The sequence below is a fragment of the Zosterops lateralis genome (assembly GCF_965231275.1).
Source record: "Zosterops lateralis genome assembly, chromosome: Z".
Lineage (NCBI taxonomy): Eukaryota > Metazoa > Chordata > Aves > Passeriformes > Zosteropidae > Zosterops > Zosterops lateralis.
This window is the reverse complement of record NC_139800.1, coordinates 78,833,296-78,852,964: the sequence shown is the minus strand read 5'-3', so window position 1 is coordinate 78,852,964 and position 19,669 is coordinate 78,833,296. Positions and strand designations below refer to the sequence as shown.

General features: G+C 46.3%; 1 protein-coding gene across 4 annotated transcripts in view; it reads left to right on the top strand.

The window, feature by feature from the left end:
- MBNL3 (muscleblind like splicing regulator 3) overlaps positions 1 to 19,669 on the top strand; it is a 59,935-nt gene that overhangs the window by 15,066 nt on the left and 25,200 nt on the right. For all 4 annotated transcript variants that reach the window (XR_014592522.1, XR_014592523.1, XM_083884034.1 and 1 more), the window contains exon 2: positions 11,905 to 12,069. Coding sequence is in view for 2 of the 4 variants with exons in the window: in XM_083884034.1 (XP_083740160.1) it covers positions 11,905 to 12,069 (165 nt within the window). In the remaining 2 variants the exon portion in view is untranslated. The remainder of the gene's footprint in view (positions 1 to 11,904; positions 12,070 to 19,669) is intronic.

Below are 19,669 nucleotides of genomic sequence, written 5' to 3'. Positions count from 1 at the left end.
AGGAGCTCTCTTGAAGGTATCTTTTGTATCTGCACCTTTAATCCTTGGACCAACAGCGAGTTCATTATACCGTGGGCATGAAATCTGAGGCCTGGCGTGGCCCAGAAGGCTTTGGGGTCTTTGCTGTGGAGCTGGTGGCACACATTCAGCCCTTTTCTGGTAGCTTGGTAGCTTCTCTGCAAAGCCAAAGCAGAGGGGAAACATTGCACAAATATGGCTGGCACGTGTAGCTGAAACAGGAGCACGAGGGCAAAGCTTGGTCTGTGGTGAACTGAACTGTAGCCTGAGAAAGCAGCTGGGGACATCAGTGGGCAGTCGGGGTGAGGAGCAGGGCAAGCTGGCTTTGCTCTCTGCCGTGGGGCAAACCCTAGCCAAGAGCAGGAAGGTGTCCTGTGCCTTGGAACACCAGACCCCTGCCTCTGACAGATGTCAGGGAGCAAATCCTGTGGTGGCACCTGAGGCCATCACCCTCCTGTACTGCTGCATCTGCTGCTGCCCTGCAGTCACCGTCTTTGATGGCTTGAGCTATTGCACAGAGAGGCTGTTGTGTCATGGTGTGACATATCTTGGTGTTTACACCTAAGTGTGGAAAGTCAGAGTGGCAGAGCCCAGCCACATCCTTCCCTGCTCAGGGAATGGTCGTATTCTGCCAAGTTCCTATAAAAACCCCAACCAAACCTTGCCACCTCCACATCTTTCTACTTGCAATTTTCATTTTGCTTTCTGAAGCACAGCAGGAATGAGGTTTTCTGAGCATGACTTTGCCCTCTGCAGGACAGGAGGGAGGATTTGGGTCAGACACTTAGTTATCAATCTCTGCTCTTCCCTATTTGCCTTTTCCCTTGTGTAAACCTGAGGCGTGAGGCTTCCAGGGGTGGCCACATGTCCGATATTTGTATTCATGAGCACAGCACTTTAACATTTATTCTCCTGGGCTTTAATGTGCTTTGCTTGGTTCTGTCTACGTGTGGCTTGCCTGCTGCAATTGTAATATTCAACAGACACTGTAGGCAGAGGAAGGTCAGAAGCATCAACTTTCCATATGACCTTGACAGATTCATCTGGTGAAAGTTATAGAATTGGATTATGGGATTTACAATGAAAAGATGGTTTAAGGGACAAGAGAAACTGCACTTGCTGTTTTCAAATGCTGGCTTGGTGTAATAGCAATCAGAAGGGAGATAGAAGGTAGAAGACATATGTGAAGTTTAATTTGGTTTGTTTTTCTTTGGGGTTTTGTGGTGGTTTTTTTTTTTTTTTTTTTTTTTTTTTTTTGGTTTTTTTTTGTTTTTTGTTTTGTTGTGTTTTTTTAATACAGTACTTGTGCAGTATTGTTCCAGAGAGCTGGCATGGGCTTTTTTTTTGTAATTTATTATAGAAGAAAAATCAATGGTTTGCCAGGGTTTCTATCTTCCAGGTAGAATTGATTTGTTTTTTACTTAGAAATAGTCCCACATTGAAACCCACAGGAATATTAACATTGCTGGATGTTACTGACTCCACATCCTACCCTGTACATGCAGTGGTCCCAGGGCTAAACATGCTCTTAAACCTACTCTCTGTACTGGACACTAAATGTCTTCTTTTGTAATTGTTATTGATCATTTTCTTCAGCAGGTCTGTGGCCAGGCCAGTCTGTAAAGTCTTATTTGTCTTGGAGAGAGCCTGTTTTTGATACTGTATTAAAGAAGCCTGTTTTATTGTGCTTTTAACATTCCTGAACCTAGGAGAGAAATGGAATAATACTTGGAAGATGTTAAAGATACTCAGTTCAGAACTCTAAATGATGATACTTCTACTCTGTTTAAACCTCATTTCAAATATGTGGTGGTAACAGACTGATATGGTTCACAAACGCAGCATAATCAAAATGTATTGGTGGATACAAAAGAAAAGAGCCTGATGAAGTCTTTATTCCTGTCTTTTGTGGCATGAGATTGCTGTTATTGGAAATAGTAATCTCTCAGATAAACATGTTTTTCTGCTCTGTGGTTTTACAACTCAAAAAATATACTTTAACAGTGCCGTATTCTTTTAATATATATTTCTTGGGCTTGGTAAACACTATCCATTGCTTGGAGCAAGCTAAAATGTTCCACAAACCAAAAACATTAAAATCAATATACTTTTTTTTCATTGAGCATAACAGAGCGTGCCATTGGGCTCAAAGAAGAGAGCTTGGCAGGGGAACAGAGCTGGAAAGAGTTGTCAAGATGTAAAAATATAATGAAGGAGCTACAGGGCTTTTCCCCAACAAAATAACTGCTCCGAGTTTTTAAGAACCTTCAAGTATAACAAACAGCTTGGAATGAAAATCCTGCATGAAAGCAGGAGGACAGCCATGACCTCTTTGTGCTGTCCTGGGGAAACTCAGTGGAACATTGCTGTATTCAGCAATGTGCAAAACTTCACTCACAGCAGCTCTCAGCTTCCCTAATTGCCAGGTGAATAAGGATTTGGGAATTTAGGCTAGTGCCTGTGGCTGCTTAGAGTCTACTGGAATGCAGTAGTTGCATGTCCCCCCTGTTCCTAATTAAAATATATTTTAAAATGTCAGGGTGATAGTATTTGAGCTCGTTTCTTTCTGGAGCTGCATTTGCCTGCCGAGGTCAGTGGTTTGAAGTGATTGGCAATGGCTGTGAGTGGCTGTCACCAGTTAAGGTGCTACCAAAAAGGGAGGTGAGGACATAGGAATGCTGCTGCTTTCTGCTTTGTTTTTGTCTCCTGCTCTGTTTTGAGCTATGCAACAAAAACAAGCTTGACAAGCATTTTGAGGCTGCAGATTTAAAGCGAGTCCTAGATAAGGGTGTTTGAGTTCCAGCAGAGCACATCTGATCTTGCAAACCCCCCTGTCCAAGTGCTTTGCACTTTTATAGAGACTGTTTGAAAGGACTGGCATGGGCAGTAAGGCTTGGCCACACTCTGCATCTGTTTGTTCCCAGCATTTGCACCTGATCACTCTGTTACCCTGGTGTGAGGGAAGAGCTGTGATGGGCTCAGTGTACATTTTTAATATACTGGTGAAATTAGCTGCTGAACTGTTTGTGCCATGTGGTAGGAAGCGTGTTCCCTGCTTGGGAAAAGTGCTGCTGTCCGTTACATGCCTTTTGGTGGTGACCTGTCCAAATCTGCAGTAAGGAGGTGACCAAAGCCCTGTCAGCTCAGCCACATGCCACAGGGGTTGGTCATTGTGTGTTGGTGACAAGGGACAGCTTTCCAGTCCTGTGATGGAAAGGACCTTCAAGCACAGCACATCCCCCTGGGCCTGTGGAACACAACACAGCCCCTACAGCTTAGTTTGTGTCTGTGGTAGAAGTTGGCTTCCACAGACAAAGGCTGGAATGACAAAGAGATGGAATGGAAGTGTTATGGGTCTTCAGCAGTGTTTGTTCAGCAGTCTCCTCAGCTGGCTGTAGGCAGCTTTTTTTCTGGACATGAATACCTTTTACAAAAATTATGCTGGCTTTTTTTTACCTTCTGTGTCCTTCTTTCCATCTTCCCTGCAAAGCAAAAATGTCCCAGCAGAACAGTCACAGTGGGAGACCAAAGAGCAGCATCAGTGTTGTAGAGACAGGCATTATTGTATTTGCTTTCCATTCCTTGTGCATTTTTCTAACTCCCTGGACGCAGAGCTAGCCCCTACCTGGACTGAAGTGGTTGTGTTTCACTGACCTGTTCTTTTAAAGTCGCAGAGGGATATAACATTTTGGGTTTTTTAAGATCAAACATTGGTTGTCTTCCCAAGGCTCTGCCCCACAGCTGTAGGAAGAGAAGAACTGGGCAGACTGGGACTGTGCAAAGTGTACCAGCCTCCCTTCAGTGGGGTGAACAGAGTGTCTGCTTGGTGTGCTTCAAGGGTTTTCAAGCTGCCTTGCACTTGCATGTGCCATTGAGCTTTGCTTTGAGCTCTCAGTTCAAAAGGACCCAAAACTCCTGTCGTGGCTGCCAAATGTCACCTGCTTTCATTTGGAATCATGCAAAACATCAAGGTTCACTCATTTCAGTCAAAATCAAGTCTAGGCTTGCTCAGAAGGGGCTTGACCTAACATTCAATGAAGCCATGAAATTCTGTTGCTGTTTCAGTGACAAGCTGGGACTGCCTTGAGAATGCTGGGAACGTTGGTAGCCCTGGGAGCTTGTGATAGCTATTCTGGTTTTTCCACTGAAGCTGTGTGGAGAGGCAGGTCTGACTCTTGTCTTCTGTACCCTGGCAAAAGACATGTCCCTGTTCACCTCAGCAGTCCTGGGTCAGAGCTGACATGCTGCTGCTGCAGCTCAGAGCATCGTTCAGAACAGCATAAAATCTGCAAACGATTCTCAGGTGGCTGCAGGGGAGCTGAGTTGGGCCAAAGTAACACCTGGGGTGTTTTTAGCAGTTTTCTTCTCATCTGTCTGCACAGGCTCAGGGAGGTGGCTCTTAATACTCAGAGGTGGGAATTTCAATGTTAGGCAAAACTCATCCTGGAGATACTGTAAAACTGTGTTTTGTGTTCTTTATAGGCTGTTTGAATTCTATTTCCAGCTAATTTTGTATTTATGAACTGTACATTTTTCTGGCTAGAACATGCATTTCACAGGGTCTGTATCATCCGTAGCTGAAAACTACCAGATTAACCTTAACTCTAGCATTTTTAATCATACACATTGAAATTGAAACTTCTGTATGGTAGGAAGTCTGTATTGCTTCCCTTGCCTTCGAGGCTGATTGCCATCTGGTAATGCTAACTAGAAGATACATTTTGCTTTTTCTTTCCAGCTATGATCTATTCACAGCAGGATCCTCACCATAACAGCAGTCTCTGGGCTCTCTGTAAATGGGTGTTACACCTGCATTTGAAAAATGTCAGCAGCCAGCTGTGCTGTATTTTTTATTGCTGTTACAAGTAACTTGAGACCACCAGCTTCTTTGTACCCAATACTGTATAAGCAGAGCTGCTGGCATGGGAGGGGTGCAGAGCATGGACTCTCCAGAATCCCACCCTCTGTCCCAAAAGGAGTAGAAAAAGCAGTAGAACTGGAAAGCCTTTGAGATGAGCTATTTCAGAGAGTGAGAATGAAGTGCTGGCATTAGATTTGGGAGTCTTTGACGCAGCACAAATCCACTTCCAGACAAGTCAGGGAACAAAGCATAGGATAAACTTTTATGTGACTATCCACAACAGCTTGGAAAACTCTGTTCAGTGGCAGTCTGGAAGGATGTATTTGGCAGGACTGTTCAGTTTTGTTTTGTTCTGGCGGCTTGAATGATGGAATAGAGAGAGTATGCTTGTTAAATTGCTAGGGTGCTTTGAACTGGGAGGAACTACAGACACTCTTTAGAGAACCAGATGTGGAGTCGCAGGTAGTCTTGACAGGTTGGAAAAGTAATCCATAAAAAGGCGAGTGAGTTCAATAAAAGCTGTATGAAATACAGTGGAGTGAATCAGCTGCCTCACACAGGGTGCAGCATAGCTGGGACTGGAGTAGTTCTGGGAAAGGCTTGTTGAGAGTGAATCAAAAAATGTTACATTGTTAGTAGGAAAGAAAATGGCATGCAGGAATGTAAAAGCAGCACTGTCATCTGCAGGACATGTGAAAAAATCTGTGTACCTGCATAGCTCTGGTCAGGGGTTAGGTGGAGCACAGTGCAGGGACTGGGGGAGTAGCCTAAGGAAAAGCTTGGAGACTGTGCTGGGAGAGTTGGAAGAGGATGGTTTGTATAGTCTAGAGCTTAGAGTTTTAAGGAAGGGGGAGAAGATGTGACCACAGCCTTTAAGTATGGGCCCTTCCTCAAGGAGGAAGGGAATAATGCCTGTTCTGGCCCAAATCAGAAGTTTTAGGTTTCTTTTGCAAGTAGAACAAAACCACAGTTGAAAATCAGCTCTGAGGAGACTGATGTGTTGGAGTCCTATGTCTGGAAAACACAAGTAATGGGTACAAAGAAAATCTGTGATCTGTGTGGGCAATGGGGAAATTTGTCACTTCACTAGATTCTTCTAGACCTGCTTTTTAGGATGTTTGTAGGGGTCTAAGTTCCATGAGAACTTATTCAAGGAGTGCTTTCTACATAATTGCACTTTAAAACTTCTCTGTGAAAGTGAGCTGCTCCAACACTGCTAGGAGGAAAGCATTGCTCTTAAGTGGAAGTTACCTGATGTAGTGGGCCAGAGTCAATGTTCAAGGGAGGTTGCAAGGTTGCAGTTCTCATTGACTCGGTTGGCAGCCTAATTTCTGAAATTTCATTAGCCTGTAGAAGGGAGTTGCAGATAAAGGTGTATTCAGGGCTGGCTTTGAACTGCAGCGAGTGACAGGTGGGCTGCATGAACACCTATCTGAGATGTATCTGATCACTAATGATCAGACTGACTTGTCAGCTGATTTCCTCCTTTGTTTTCCACCTGAAAACGTGCTATTTCCATGCTATTTGATGTTTGCCAGCGAAAGGTGTTTGATCCAGCAGTGAGATGGACAGCCACGTCCCTTCCTCTGATGCTGCAGCTCTCTCCCTGTGTGGAAAGAGGTGCAGCATTGGGGGTGGCTGTATGAGCCATGCAGGGCACTGGAGGTGGCAGGATGAGCCACTCCATGTAGCCAGCATTCCACATGCTCAGTCCTGGAGCAGGTTGCAGTGGACAAACTGCAATGAACACAAAGCACTTGAGTAGACATGATGCTGTCCTGGAAGGGTAGCTTTGAAGCTGCGAGTCCTTATAGGATGGGTGAAGGACTTAGAGCTTGGGCACCAGGTACCAACTCCCCCTCCCAGGACCTCTCTTTTCTTACAGAGCAGGTGGCAGTAGGGGTAGACCTGAAGCAGCCTGTGCGGCTCAGTACGTGTTCTTAGTTGTGCTGCATGGATTTGGGATTGCAACCCTGAGCTTCCCACTTTTTTCCACCCATTGTTGCTGGATAATTCAGGCTCTATGGCATGGATTTGCAGCCTGCCCTGCAAATGGGGAGCAGACGTCGTGGTGGTTGAGGTTGTATTGTGGTGAGAAAGCCATGCAAGGCTGTGGCAGGAGCAAGGATCCATGGCCAGGAGAGAGCCTTTGTGTGCATGTGGTGAGTGGGATGGAAAGCAGAAAGCGTTTCATGCCTCAGCACTGGAGCGACAGGCACTGAGTAAGCAGGGCCAGCACATCTCTGAATGTGCCTCCCCACTGAGTTCCTCTTGGGGAGGTGGAAATCTGCTGCTTCATGCGGAGAAAAGTAATGTAGACAAGCTGTGTTTTGGTGCCTGGTTTTGTGCAAAACATGGAAATCCTTTCCTGCTTGGTCTCTTTTCATTCTTTTCGCTGTCAGTCATTGCATATGTCATCAGTGTCTGTGGAGAAGACTGCACAGTCAGGGCACTAACCTACTGCAGCCTCCAGTGTGTGAAAAGCCGCATTAGCTTGAAGATTTTCACATGAGAACCGCTCGTGATTGGGAGACATGGTGTGCAGTCATTAAAACCAGAAATGTGTGTCTGGAACCCCTCACTGGTGTCCGGGATTAAAGTAACAAACTGCATTACTGGGGCACATGTGAGCAAGCACTGGGGTTTGTGCTCAGAGCATTATTTCTGCAGCACAGTACAACACACTTCAGCAGCCAGGGAGGAGAGAATTTGTGCAACATGCTTGGGGAAGATTCATCCAGCCTGGTGCAGTACCCAGAATGCTCTTATTTGCATCCCTCTGAGCTAGGATGCAGATAACAAGGTGCAAAACTCCACACAGCCAGGTGTATGCAGGTTTTTCTACTGGATTTCAGTGTGCTGCTGTCAGTGCTGCACTCCAAACAGCTGGCTTTGTTGCAGTGCAAGCTGCTGTCACGTTAGCTGGTGTCAGATGCCAGCCATTTACAGTATTCGCCATCACAGCATGACTTAAGTTGGCAACACAGAGTCAATCACATGCCAGCAGCCTACTGTAAGGGTGGGGGAGTGTGTGGGAAGAAATGGGGAGAAGATACTCTTATAAAATCCTTTAATGATTTATTTTTAATATTCATTTTTCAAGCCTCCGAAAGTGCAATCCATATGCTTTTCCCTGCTGGCTGTAGTTGGCACAGAAGCAGATGAATATGGTCCTTCAGACTCCTTCCATTTTGCGAGAAGCCAGAAAATACAGCTATATTTAGCATGTTACCAAGGCCAGCAGCAGTCTGTTATTGGGTGGTGATTCCCTGGCTGCAGGCTTGTGTGCCACCCGGGACAGGGTGGGAATGTGCCTGTCCTGGAGTCAGTACTCAGGCTAAATTGACAGCAACAAATTTCAAATTTCCAGTTACAGGAGGAAGGCTGCAGTGGTGCCAGCAGGCTCAGCGTGCTGCTTACCAGCACAGATCAGTCTCTGAGCACCAGGGCCCTCCCAACACGTGCAGTGCCCACTCCAGGTGCTGTAATGGTGCTTTTTTGGTGCAACACTCAGCTTGGAGAATGTCTCAGTTGGTCTTCTGTGCACAATCCTGAACTGTCCTGTGCCCTATGCTGGAGCCACAGCTAGACCCTGCAGGGAAACTGTGCCTTGTAGCATAAACATGCTTTTCTAAAACTGGGGGCCTTACTCCTGTTGTATTTTCTCACGTTGCATTCCTAGGCCACACAGGTATAAAATGGAGTTGTCCTTATTTATCCCCAGCCCAGTATTCACACAGCAGATTTGCTACCAGTTCCCTATTGCTTTCCCTGCTGTGTTGCAGCTGGTACTGAGGAATTAAAAATGGCAGTCCCTTTGTCCTTCTGGCAGCTTTTGTAGAGTTGAAATCGGTCTTGAAGACTGTGTGTTTCTGGGAGGTACCAAGAACTGTGGGTGTTGTGTTGGAAGGGTAGAAGAAGGGCTCACCCCCACCGGTGTTGGAGTTCAGGGGGTACTTGTGGTGCCCATCACTATAGAGCAAGACATCTTGGAAGTTGTTACACAGCAAGATGTCTTAACTGGGAACATTTTGTGTCACTCTGTCACACCACCAGTTCCTAAAATTCATTGTCTAAGAGATGAAGAACTTACTGTGGTGCTGGAGAGGGCAGATTAACTTGGCTGTGGCTTCCAGTACTCCCCAGTGGAACACAGTGGTTGGTGGTGCTCAGGATCAAAATGTTGGCGAGGAGGAGTTAGACCAAAGACATCTGAGTGTAGCAGTGATTCATTTAGTTTCTCTGAGCCCTCAAAGGCCTGACTGACAGCATTTCACAGCCTTTGCTCTGCAGCAGCATCTGCACAGCTCTACTTCTTACAAATGTGTGTCCTTGAAACCAGTAGCACTGTGTGGGCACTGGTTTCAGCTTACAGATTCTGTCTGCAAGACCAACGCCTCGTGCTGTATGGTGGTTTTTTTATTGGTGCTAAAAATATTCTGTTTGTGGAACCCCCTGTTGGAATTAAACAAACTGCTTTGAGGAGGAAAAAAAAAAAAAAAAAGTAGAACAAAGCTTCACACAAGCTGGGGTTGCTGGTATCAATGATATTCACAATTTCAGTTGTAATAGCAATGTCCTTTTCAAATTGAAGTCAACTGTGCAAGTATTGTTTACAAAAAATAGTAATTCTTTTATTCATCTTCTCCATTCCTGCAGAGCAGAAATATCTACACAGATTTATTCCAAATTTGGTAGAAATAAGTGTTTCCCCAACCCAAAGCACTTGTGCCAAGTTACAGTCAGGAGGAATTTCTGAGGCTGATGTGTAAGCCTGTGGAGGCTGGAGCTTAGAATGCTGCCTGGCCATGGGCAGCCTGTGGTTTTGCAGGGTCAGCTCCCCACACCTGGTCAGCAGCAGCCCTGCAGGAGCTGTGGAGCTGGGACACTGCAGGTGTGCTCTGAGGCTGAACCTCGACTCTTGCTGGGTCACTGCATGTGTTTGGAAAGGCTGTAGAGATGCCTGGCTCGGTGCAGCATGAGCAGGATGACCCAAACCTGCCCAGTGCTGATGGGTGTTGTCCTTGCAGATTAATGCATTTATTTCCTTTGTAGTGGCACTGGTATCTAAGCACCAGCCAGCTGCCATTTTACCCTCACTTCACACAGATGTGAGAAAGTGTCTGGTGATGAAGATTTGTGTCCTCAGGGCCTGTGAGCAATTAACTCACTGCTGGGAATCTGGGGCTGTTGGGTTGCTGAGAAGCCAAAACAATAGCATTAAAAAGCCTGTCTGGTTTTGAGTTGGGTTGCTGGGAGCCACTGGACTCTTTTAGGAGCAGGGCAGAGAGTTTTCATTCCACCAAGGCAGGCTGCTAAAGTTTGGAAGTGTTGTTTTTTTTCCTGTCCCGCTGGCTTTAGCCCATTGCTTCTTGCATTTAATTATTTGCCTTTTGTTTAACTCTGATCTCCTCGGAGCAGATAAGAGAGGAGCCTGTTCCCATGACACGTGTTGTGTCAAACAGCCCGTTTAAAGCTGCAGTCAGGCTCTGCAGCCCTCTCCCCAGTGATGCTTTTATCCCCCCCAGGAGGAGTAAAGCTTGAAAATCTCAGGCTGCTCTACAGCAAGCTGCACACTGGGAGGAACCTGGCTGGGGATTGGAACCAGTCCCTGCAGTGGGTTATGGTGTTGACTTTCTGCAGTGGTACTTGGACTGTCCAGTGGTTCCACCTGTATATTTGCAAAAAAACCTTAAAGAATCCCCAGGGGAGTATCCTGGATGCAGCAGGGGCTGATCCCAGGAGGTTCCTACCTGAGCCTTGTGTAACAGCTGTGTCCTTGTGGATCTATTTGGGGTTACAGCTCTGCTGCCTGTGATCCTGCTAACCAGGGACAGGTACAGGGGGTCATCTGATATGCCCCTTTTGGAAAGCAAACTTAATTATGCTGAGTCTGAGGACTCTGTGTCCAGCCCTTTATGACTGTACCTGGGACAGGCTGGATAATGGATGGTCCTGTGCCTTTGCTGGTTGCAGAAACCATTATTAATTATCTGTCATGGAACAGCTCTGTGGCCTCCAGGTCTGGCCTTATTTTAGTAGGCTTTGAATAGCTCAAAAGAATTTGTTCCTCAAAAAAGTCACCATTTTTGCATATAGTTAATACATTAAGTATTTCATGTTTTCTGTGTGCCTCTTGTTTCTTGAAGAAGAAATTCAAAAAGAAAGGCGGGAGAGAAAAAAATCTTATTTTTCAAGAACTATTTCATGTTAATGACAACATTTGTTACTAGCTTTCTTATTTATCTTCTTGTGTCTTGCAAGCACTATTAAAGTAAGGCACAGTTTATACATGTTTTTTAAGTGATGATCTCAGTTGATTTGCAGGGATAACATTAGTGATCTCTTGTTTTTTAGGAGCCACTGGCATGGCCAGTGCTTATGTTTATTGCAGAGGGTAAGGAGTCAGTGGTGCAACACACATCACTTTTGACAAATAAAAGAACAAAAGGGGAAAATCGTTTCGGTGCTTCCTCCTGTGACTGCCAGCTCTCAGCATCTCAGGGTAACTGCATGTTGTGGATCAGAGGTGCTGCCTTGCAGGGCTGTCCTCTTAAAGCTTTATCCAGTGCAGCTGGGGAAGTGGTGGAGACAGTTTTGTTACTTGCTGTCTGGTTGTCAGGGCCAATTAAGTGGTCTGCTGTTGGGAAGGAGGGGGAAACAACCCACACAAGGAAATAGGGAATTTTTGTTGTTGTTTCTGTAATTATTGCCACTAGCTTCTGAAAGTATTTGTGTTTGTGTTAGACTGTTTGGGGCTTTTTCTTAGAACGGTCATTTTAACATCAGGAAGCCTGACTTTCTGGTTTAGCTTGATAGTATTCAGTCAGTGTTACTGCAGGAGAAGTCATGTTGCTCTTCTCTTCACCTACTATAGAAAAATCACAAAAGAGGCACAGTAGCTACCAAGCTGCCTCCGCCTCGATGATTGTGTTGTTCCAGTAACCCAAACAATCCTTAATTAAATTTCTCTGGCTGCCCTGGGTGTTACAATCACTGAAATGCTGTTCCATTATGTTTTTTAGGGCCGGTGTACCCGAGAGAACTGCAAATATCTCCACCCTCCCCCACATTTAAAAACACAACTTGAAATAAATGGACGCAACAACCTGATCCAGCAGAAGACGGCCGCAGCCATGTTTGCTCAGCAGATGCAGTTCATGCTCCCGGGCGCACAGCTACAGCCAATTGTGAGTCACAGACACGGGTCCAGTGGGGTCACACTGCTCCCTCTTCCTCCCCTGTTTGTTCATGGAGGCCCCAGCCCTCTGCCTGAGCTCAGGCTGTTGTCTGTGCTGCACAGAACTGGGCAGAGTCTTCCAGAGGGGTGTCTGATGCCACCTGTGCATCTCATTGCAAGCTATGTCTCTCTTTTCCTCTGATAACTGAGGAGCTGAGATTCAGGGCTTCAAGTGGAAGGGTCTTAGCACCAGCTGCTTATTTGACCAGCTGATTGATGTACGTTCCAGAAGTGGCTCAATTTCAGTGGATCCTGTTTTGTATAGTTGTTTTGCACTGAGATGATGCTGACTCCCTTGGACTAGATGTGTTGCACTGTTGGACTAAAACTGGAGAAGATGAATCCTACCTAGACTTTAATCCTTTTTAATGTCTGGGAGTGAGACCCATTCCACTGCAGTTGTCCCAGCAGAGAGCTGTGCTAATGTCACAGCCCTGTCACTTGTTTTTCACAGTTATGCTGATTTAGAATAAGAGCAGGAAAGATTTGCCTCTCTTCAGGTAGGAAGGGAAGCCTGTGGGAGATAGGTGTTTGCAGAGCAGGTAGTTCAGAGAAGCTTTCACTGCTTGTCCCTGCTTTTTGCTTGTCAGTTAAAACAGGTTTCAGGCTGGAGAACCCTGTTACGCCAGGGAGAGGCTGGCTTTTTTCTGCTGGTTGGTGTATCTGACATCTGTCAGCTGAGTTTTAGTCTGTCACAATGTATATTTTAAGAACTGTCAGAGGTCTTGAAGCAGCTCTTCAATGCTGGTGTGAATAAGCTGCACTGAGAGTTAATGAGGAGTTCTCAGTTTAAAGTTGGGGCTGAGTATCTTTCCTGGGACAATGTACACTTAGTGTGCTGCAGTTGGGTGAGGCTCCTTGTGCTGTGCCACACGGGAGGACTGGACAAACCCTTTGGACAGGCTCTTCTAGCCTGGAGATGTCAAGTCTGTGAACCAGCCTGAACTTGGCCTCCTGGCCTCTCAGCATCCGTCACCCCAGCTTTGAAAAGCTCAGATGTTTCTGGTTTATTCTCACCAGAGAGCAGGGAAGGATTCCTCCTCATTGGAGGCTGTTGTGATGTTTGGTGTAAGAGCTTGTGATGGAGGTTTCCCTGTTTCAGCAGGGAAAGCTGGCTAGTGTCCCTTCATGATGGTGGTCTGCCAGCAGACTGGGCCATTTCCTCAGTCTGGCATATTTCTCCTGTGTTTTGGGGGCTTTTCCATGTTTGCCATCGCTCTGATCATCCTCTGTGTCTGCTAGTAGTTTTATCTTGGCCCTGCCCTACAAGCTAGAAAAATTCTGTTTATTCTTTCCGTTTTGAAGATGGAAAGGTGAGACAGAAGAGTAAATTGTCCACAGAAAAGGTCTTTAATTGTGCTGTGCCTTAGGCTCTTATCTGCTGTAGTCTTGCACCTCTTTTTTGCGGAGCTTGGAAGTGTGTCCACATCAGAAGGAAATCCTGAATTCTCACAAAATAGTGGCATGGATTTCCAAGCCCTGTACCAAAAGCAAACCCTTCCTATTTGAAGTTTTCCTCTGTGAGGAATTCACGTTGGATGCTCTTTGGCTGGCTATTCAAAGCATTTTTGGGATTTCCTCTTTGGCAAGTTCCCATCTTCCCACTTTGCAATCTTGCAGGTCCAGTATGCTCCTAAATTTTACTCCTGCCTTTTAAATTGCCGCTGAGGCTGAATGTGTTGGTTTGTCTGATTAGTCTTCTCATTTCAGAGGTAACCTTATCTGATGAGAAAGGCCCCTGGTTTCTAAATTGCGCCATGAGGGAGACATGGGCAAAGAAGAAAAATAAGAATTTCTTCTGCAGTGACTGCTCCCTTCCTGCTTTCCCACACTTTACTCAGACTAAACAAGCTCTTGGTCTAATTCCTGCGGCCCAACTTGCTCCACACCAATTTCAGGACAAACAAGAGATTGCTCTTTCAACTGCCTTTGATTTCCCAAAGATGCTGTCAGTGGAAGCTGGCTTTGAGAATTTTTTTCTCTCTAAATGAGAAGGGTGGGGCCTCTTTCTGGTTACGCATGAAATTCGGCAAAGCAGAAAGTATTGTATCTGATGCAGCAGCAGAACAAATCCCATGTGATCAGAAAGCTGATCAACGGGATGCCTGCTTAATTGGGATGCTTGCCAGAGATGGGATTTGAAATAGCATGCTTAATAGCTCCAAACAATAGCTGAATGCTTAGACATTTTAGACATGCACTTTAGACAAAGCGCAATATCACCAGAAAAGCTACCAAGTTAAAAAAACAAACCACTACCAAAACCCCCCACGAAATCCAAACCAAACTAACGCTTGAACGTAGCAGCTTTTCACCAGGTTTCCTGAAGTGGTGGTGTCTGTCTGTGAGCTGGACTCTGGCACTGATAGGAGGAGTTACTTTGGTAAATGTTGTGTCAGATATCGTCACTGCGTCCTGTGTGTGCCAGTGCAAGACCATCCAAAAAGGGCTGCACCTTGGGCCTAGTCCCCACCCTTTCCATCCTGTTTTATCCCTTTGCAACAGTGTGGGACAGACTTTTGGAGCTGACCATGGAGGTGTTTTAGCCCAGGGTCGTGGTGGAACAGGGCACTGCTTTGCCTGATGCTTCCCCATTAGTGCCTGAACAACAAGGTGTTGACGGAGCATGACAGTAGTGACACACCTGCCACCACTCCTGCCCTGCAGCTGCCGCTCCTGCTGCTTAGGGAAGCTGTTTCCTCTCTTTGTTCTCAAGCTCTTTGTCTTTTCTTCATGTCAAGGCCTTTGTAGACAGGATTATCACGGTTGTTCCAAGTCACCCATGTTCCTGAAGACAGCCCAGACTTTAATCCAGCCCTCTGTCCCCTCCTGGAGTAGCAGCACTCCTTGGTGCTGATGGAGAGGTTAAAGCAGAGGATGAGCAACTTTTTTGACAGTGATGCTTAGAGAAAGTGCTTGAGCCAATTTCAACAGGTGCTTTGCACAGGGATTTGTTCCATGCAGCAAAAACCTGATTTATATCTCAGCCTCTAGTCAAAGGCATGATAGGAATGAATAAACACACGTACCCTGGTCCACCCAGAAGCTGGTATCTGCCAAGAGACAATGCTGTGGGGTGTTAACACTTGTCTTTTACACTACTGCAGCCCACAAATGAGGGATTCTTTGAGCTAGGAGTGTGTCTGCAGTCTGGCTGGGGAAATGAGCATCTTGGTGATAGTTAGCTAGATGCTTTGGCCCATTGGATCCACTCCAAGCATGCTCAGCCTTCATGTTGGACGGTGGTTTTGCAGCCAGCCAGTCCCATGCAGTTACATTGGAGGGGAACACAGATTTTTGGGTTTTCTGGCAGCATCAATTATGTTTTTAATATCAAGGTTTTCAATCTTGCCAGTACACGATCTTTGTCTTCAGTTTCTGTCACCAGACTGTAAGCTGCCATTGTTTTTTTGTGTGCTTTCCATATATAGCTGCTTAGCAGTGACCTGTCTCCCCTCCTTCAGGCTATCAACACCTCTGTATTTACAGTGGGCCTCTCATTTTCAGACTTTCCCTTTTTTAGGGTCTGAGGTAACTCAGAATCAACACTTCCTGGCTGAGACAGTGCTTGTGTTTGACAAAACACCAACCGCTCCTCTGCCTTCCTCTTCACACCCACTCTGTGTTTCTTCTCCAGCTTTAGCACAATTTCTGCTAGCCAAATCGAATCCAACTTTCTAGATTGTTAACAAAATCAGCTGTTCCAGGTTCTGTCGTCACCAGTGGTGACAAATGTCCCTCCCTGGGACGGTTCTCTCTCTCTGCTCACACCTTAAACACAGCTTCCATATTTGAGGTCTGCAAGGAGCTCAGAGCTGTCAAAGTCCTTGGCAACCCTCCCCTGAGATGTGTTCTCACAACAGCCATTTCAGCTTTTTAAAATTATTACTATTCTTACAAGCATTTTAATACTCAGTAAACCAGTCTTGTGAGCTGCTACCAGCCTGAACCCTTTGCTGCTGCACTGTAACCTGTTTCATTCTGCACAGGAGTTGCTGGTAATGTCTTTATGCTGTGATTTATAAAAGTTGATTTGCAAGGAAACCTGTCTCTTTATTTCCTGAATTAGCAAGAGCTTTAAGGGGGACAGCAGGAGTAAATGCTGATACTTTCAATCCTTTTGTTTTGCCCTAGAGAACACCAACAATTAAGATAAGAGTTTGTTTTTTTAGTGTACCGCCATAATATTGCTCTATCAGGTCTCCTGTCCTTCCTTTCCTCTTCCTCCCACAGCTTTATATCAGGAACATGATATACATGTTCAACATTTGGTCTGGGGTATCCCTTGGGTCATTTGGGGTCAGCTGTCCTCTGTCCCCTCCCAACTCCTTGTGCTGCCCCCACAGTCAGCTTGTTGGTTGTGTGGGGTGAGAGGCAGAAAAGCCCTTGACCCTGTGTAAGCACTGCTCAGAAACAACAAAAACATCCCTGAATTATCTACACTGTTTGCAGTACAAATCAAAACCACAGCCCTACACCAGCTACTGTGAAGAAAATTAACTGTATCCCAGCCAAAAGCAGCACAGCTGTCACAATAGGTGGACAGGAGGCATGTTGAGGATGGTCTGTTTGGAGTAAAAATTACGTTTGGGTTCTGGCTGCAAGGAGGAGATTTGCTCACATTCCCTGAGGACACGGGGGACCTGCACAGACGTAGAGGAAAGAATTGGCTGGCAGCATCCCTATTACTGGTACTGATGCATGAGCCAGACTGGATTTCCCAATCCAAGACAGGCAGCCGGGTCTGGCAGTGAGCACAGCCCATCTTTTCCCCTCATCAGCCACAATAAATACAGAGCTCCGTGGTGCCAGCTCACAAAGGCGCAGTTCTCAGAGAACTCCAGACTTAAAACCTCAGCTCTTGTAGGTTTAATATGCCGAGTGAGGTCTGCCTGTTCCCTGGCTGTGCACCCACTTGGCTGCGAGCTCAGCCCCAGCCTGCGGGCAGGGTGTGGAACACAACTGTCACTTCCAATCAGGGAAGCAGGCACATGGTGCATGGAGAAGGAGCGCCCGTGAAACCTTGGGAACGCGGCAGCAGATGCCAGGGCACGGGAAGGGGTGAGCAAACAGCAGCAGCAATAAAAACCTCATCCTGCTCCTACAAGCATCACTCTGCAGGTCTCCGGGATTGCAAGTGGATCGTACTACTCAGTTGTTCCTCATGCACTTTTTCTCCACTCACTTCAGCTTGGGTTTGGATCCATTAGCCCTTGCTGATTGACCCCAGTGAGAAGAGGGGGCTGCTTTTGGGGGAGATGGGGATTGTGTTTCAGGGAGCAGGTCCTGCTGCCACTTTTGTAGTGAACCTTTTTCACTCTTTGGTGAAAGGGCTGGTATATCATCTCTTAGTGAATCTTTCAGGTTAATTCACTCAGTGTGAGGTGTTGTAAGCCCCTAGAACTCCCAGTCTGCACAAATCCCTCCTTCAGCAGTGGGAGGAACATCTTCCCTTTGTCTTAGGTCCTTGGCCTGGCTGCTGGCTGTTTGGACCCAAGGAGGAGAATCTTGCTTTAAAGATTTCTTGGCATTTGGAGCAATGTTTGTGCCCCACATGCTCAGTCAGAACACTTCTGCTGTATTAGGTGCTGAAAAACATGGGATGGGTTTGCCACACAACTGTGCAAGCCACTTGTACTGCAAGGGTTGGGCTGCTGTGGGTACATAAAACAGAAGCTGACAAGATGTCAGGCCCCACTATAACCTGTGCAGACTGGCCAGGCGGGAGAAGCTCCTTAAAATAGCATTTATGGTGCAAATGGTGACAGAAGTTCAGCAGATACCACTGTAATTACTGGTACTCACACAAAAGAAAACAGTCTAATGGATGCTGCCTTCTCACTAAAGTGTTCAGAGAGTCACAGCTTTGAAAATTTTAAAGAGCTTTTTTAGCAACAAAAGGTGTAAAATGTCTGGGAGCCACAGAGAATTGAAAGAGAGAAGAAAATTATTTAATAAAGGGCTGTGGATTGGGGAGTCTCTGCCTTTAGTGGCTGAAGTCTCCCAACAGCTGAAGCAGTGCTTGACTAAGGCTCACAAGAAGGAAAATTGGAAATCCCTCCCAGAAGGAGAATTATTTGGTTCTGCTACACTTAAAGCATCCAGTACCACTGATGCAGGAAGCTGTGTCTCCTCAGTGAGGAGGAGAAAACGGGATGTATTCTGTCAGCAATTCCCTTTCCCATCAGCTCGGGAGCTGCTTGCTGTCACTGCCCTTAGGAAGGACTAAAGCTGGGTTAGAACAGTTGGCTGGAGTTACTGTGGGTTAGCTTCTTCCACATCACAACAAGCAAAGCATGAAAGTACCAGGATGAAGATGCTGTTGAGAAACACATTGTCCATATGTGATTTCTTTTACAAATTCACAGGACTAGAAGTACCAAATGAAAGAAAGGAGGGAATGATGTGTAGGGCGAAAAAACTGCCCCAGGCCATTGTGTAAGCACACTTGTATTTATTGCCAAATAGAGGCTGTAGCTCCCAAGGATGATATCATAGACACCTGCCAATGAGCAGCTTTAACTGGAACCCAGAGCTCACAGTGGAGCAGGTGACAGGAGGGAAAATGAAAAAGGGTTACAAGTTTCAGCCTGCTTTCCCAGGGGGCTGCTTGAGCCCCTGCTACAGGAGCAGGAGTGCTGCCATGCGTGCTCTCATCTTCAGCGGGGGCAGGTGGAGTTTTTCATCAGCTGAAATTGGTTTTATTCCCAAGAATACTTTGGATCTGGTACTTTAAAACCTCACAAACTCCCTGGCTATAGGGGCTAGTCCCAGACTTTGAACTGAGCATCTGCTTAGGTGCCTTGTGCTCACCTGCTTGCCAGCACAGCAACTCCTTTTCCAGACAAATGCTGCTGGGGCAGCTCAGGTCAGGGAAGTGCTTCTGGCCTCTGCTGCTCTCAGAGGACCTGCCCAACGCCATGTAGGGACCTGAAGTGGCCAACATCTTTATGGCCTGTTGCTCTGTCCCAAAGACAACATGGTTCCTTGGTAGCACAGGTGGGATCTTGACCTCACACCTGGTCCACCTGAGCCATCTCATCTGGAACACTCTGTCATTGCTATTCCAAGCCTAAGACTCACCTGCTCTTGCCAAAGCCATGAGATCTGGCATGTTGTGACATTAATGAGTTTGGTGTCCTCTTGTTGCCATTCACATGGAGCACAGGCTTAGATCCTTCTGCAAAATGGATTTTACCTGGAGTCTGTTGACACTCTGAAACCAACCCCAAGTGTCCAGGATGCCTGTCCAACTGAGTGTATTGCAGCAGAGATACCTCACCTGACTGACTGATGCCTTTGGTCTAACCTCAGGCTCACTGGCCATGCTGACATGGAGCTCAGGGTGGGCTGGTGGTGGATACAGCAGTGCAGCTAATGGAGTTCCTGCTTCCAGCTCCTGAAGCTGCAGTTTACCTTGGAGTCTCTACAGCATTGCAGTGTAGGCATAAGGAAGCTGAGATGTTTTTTGGGAATGAGAAGTCTGTTTAATTTGGGCCTGCCCTAATTGCTGGCATGAAATCGTTAATTGTGTCATTAAACTATAAAAG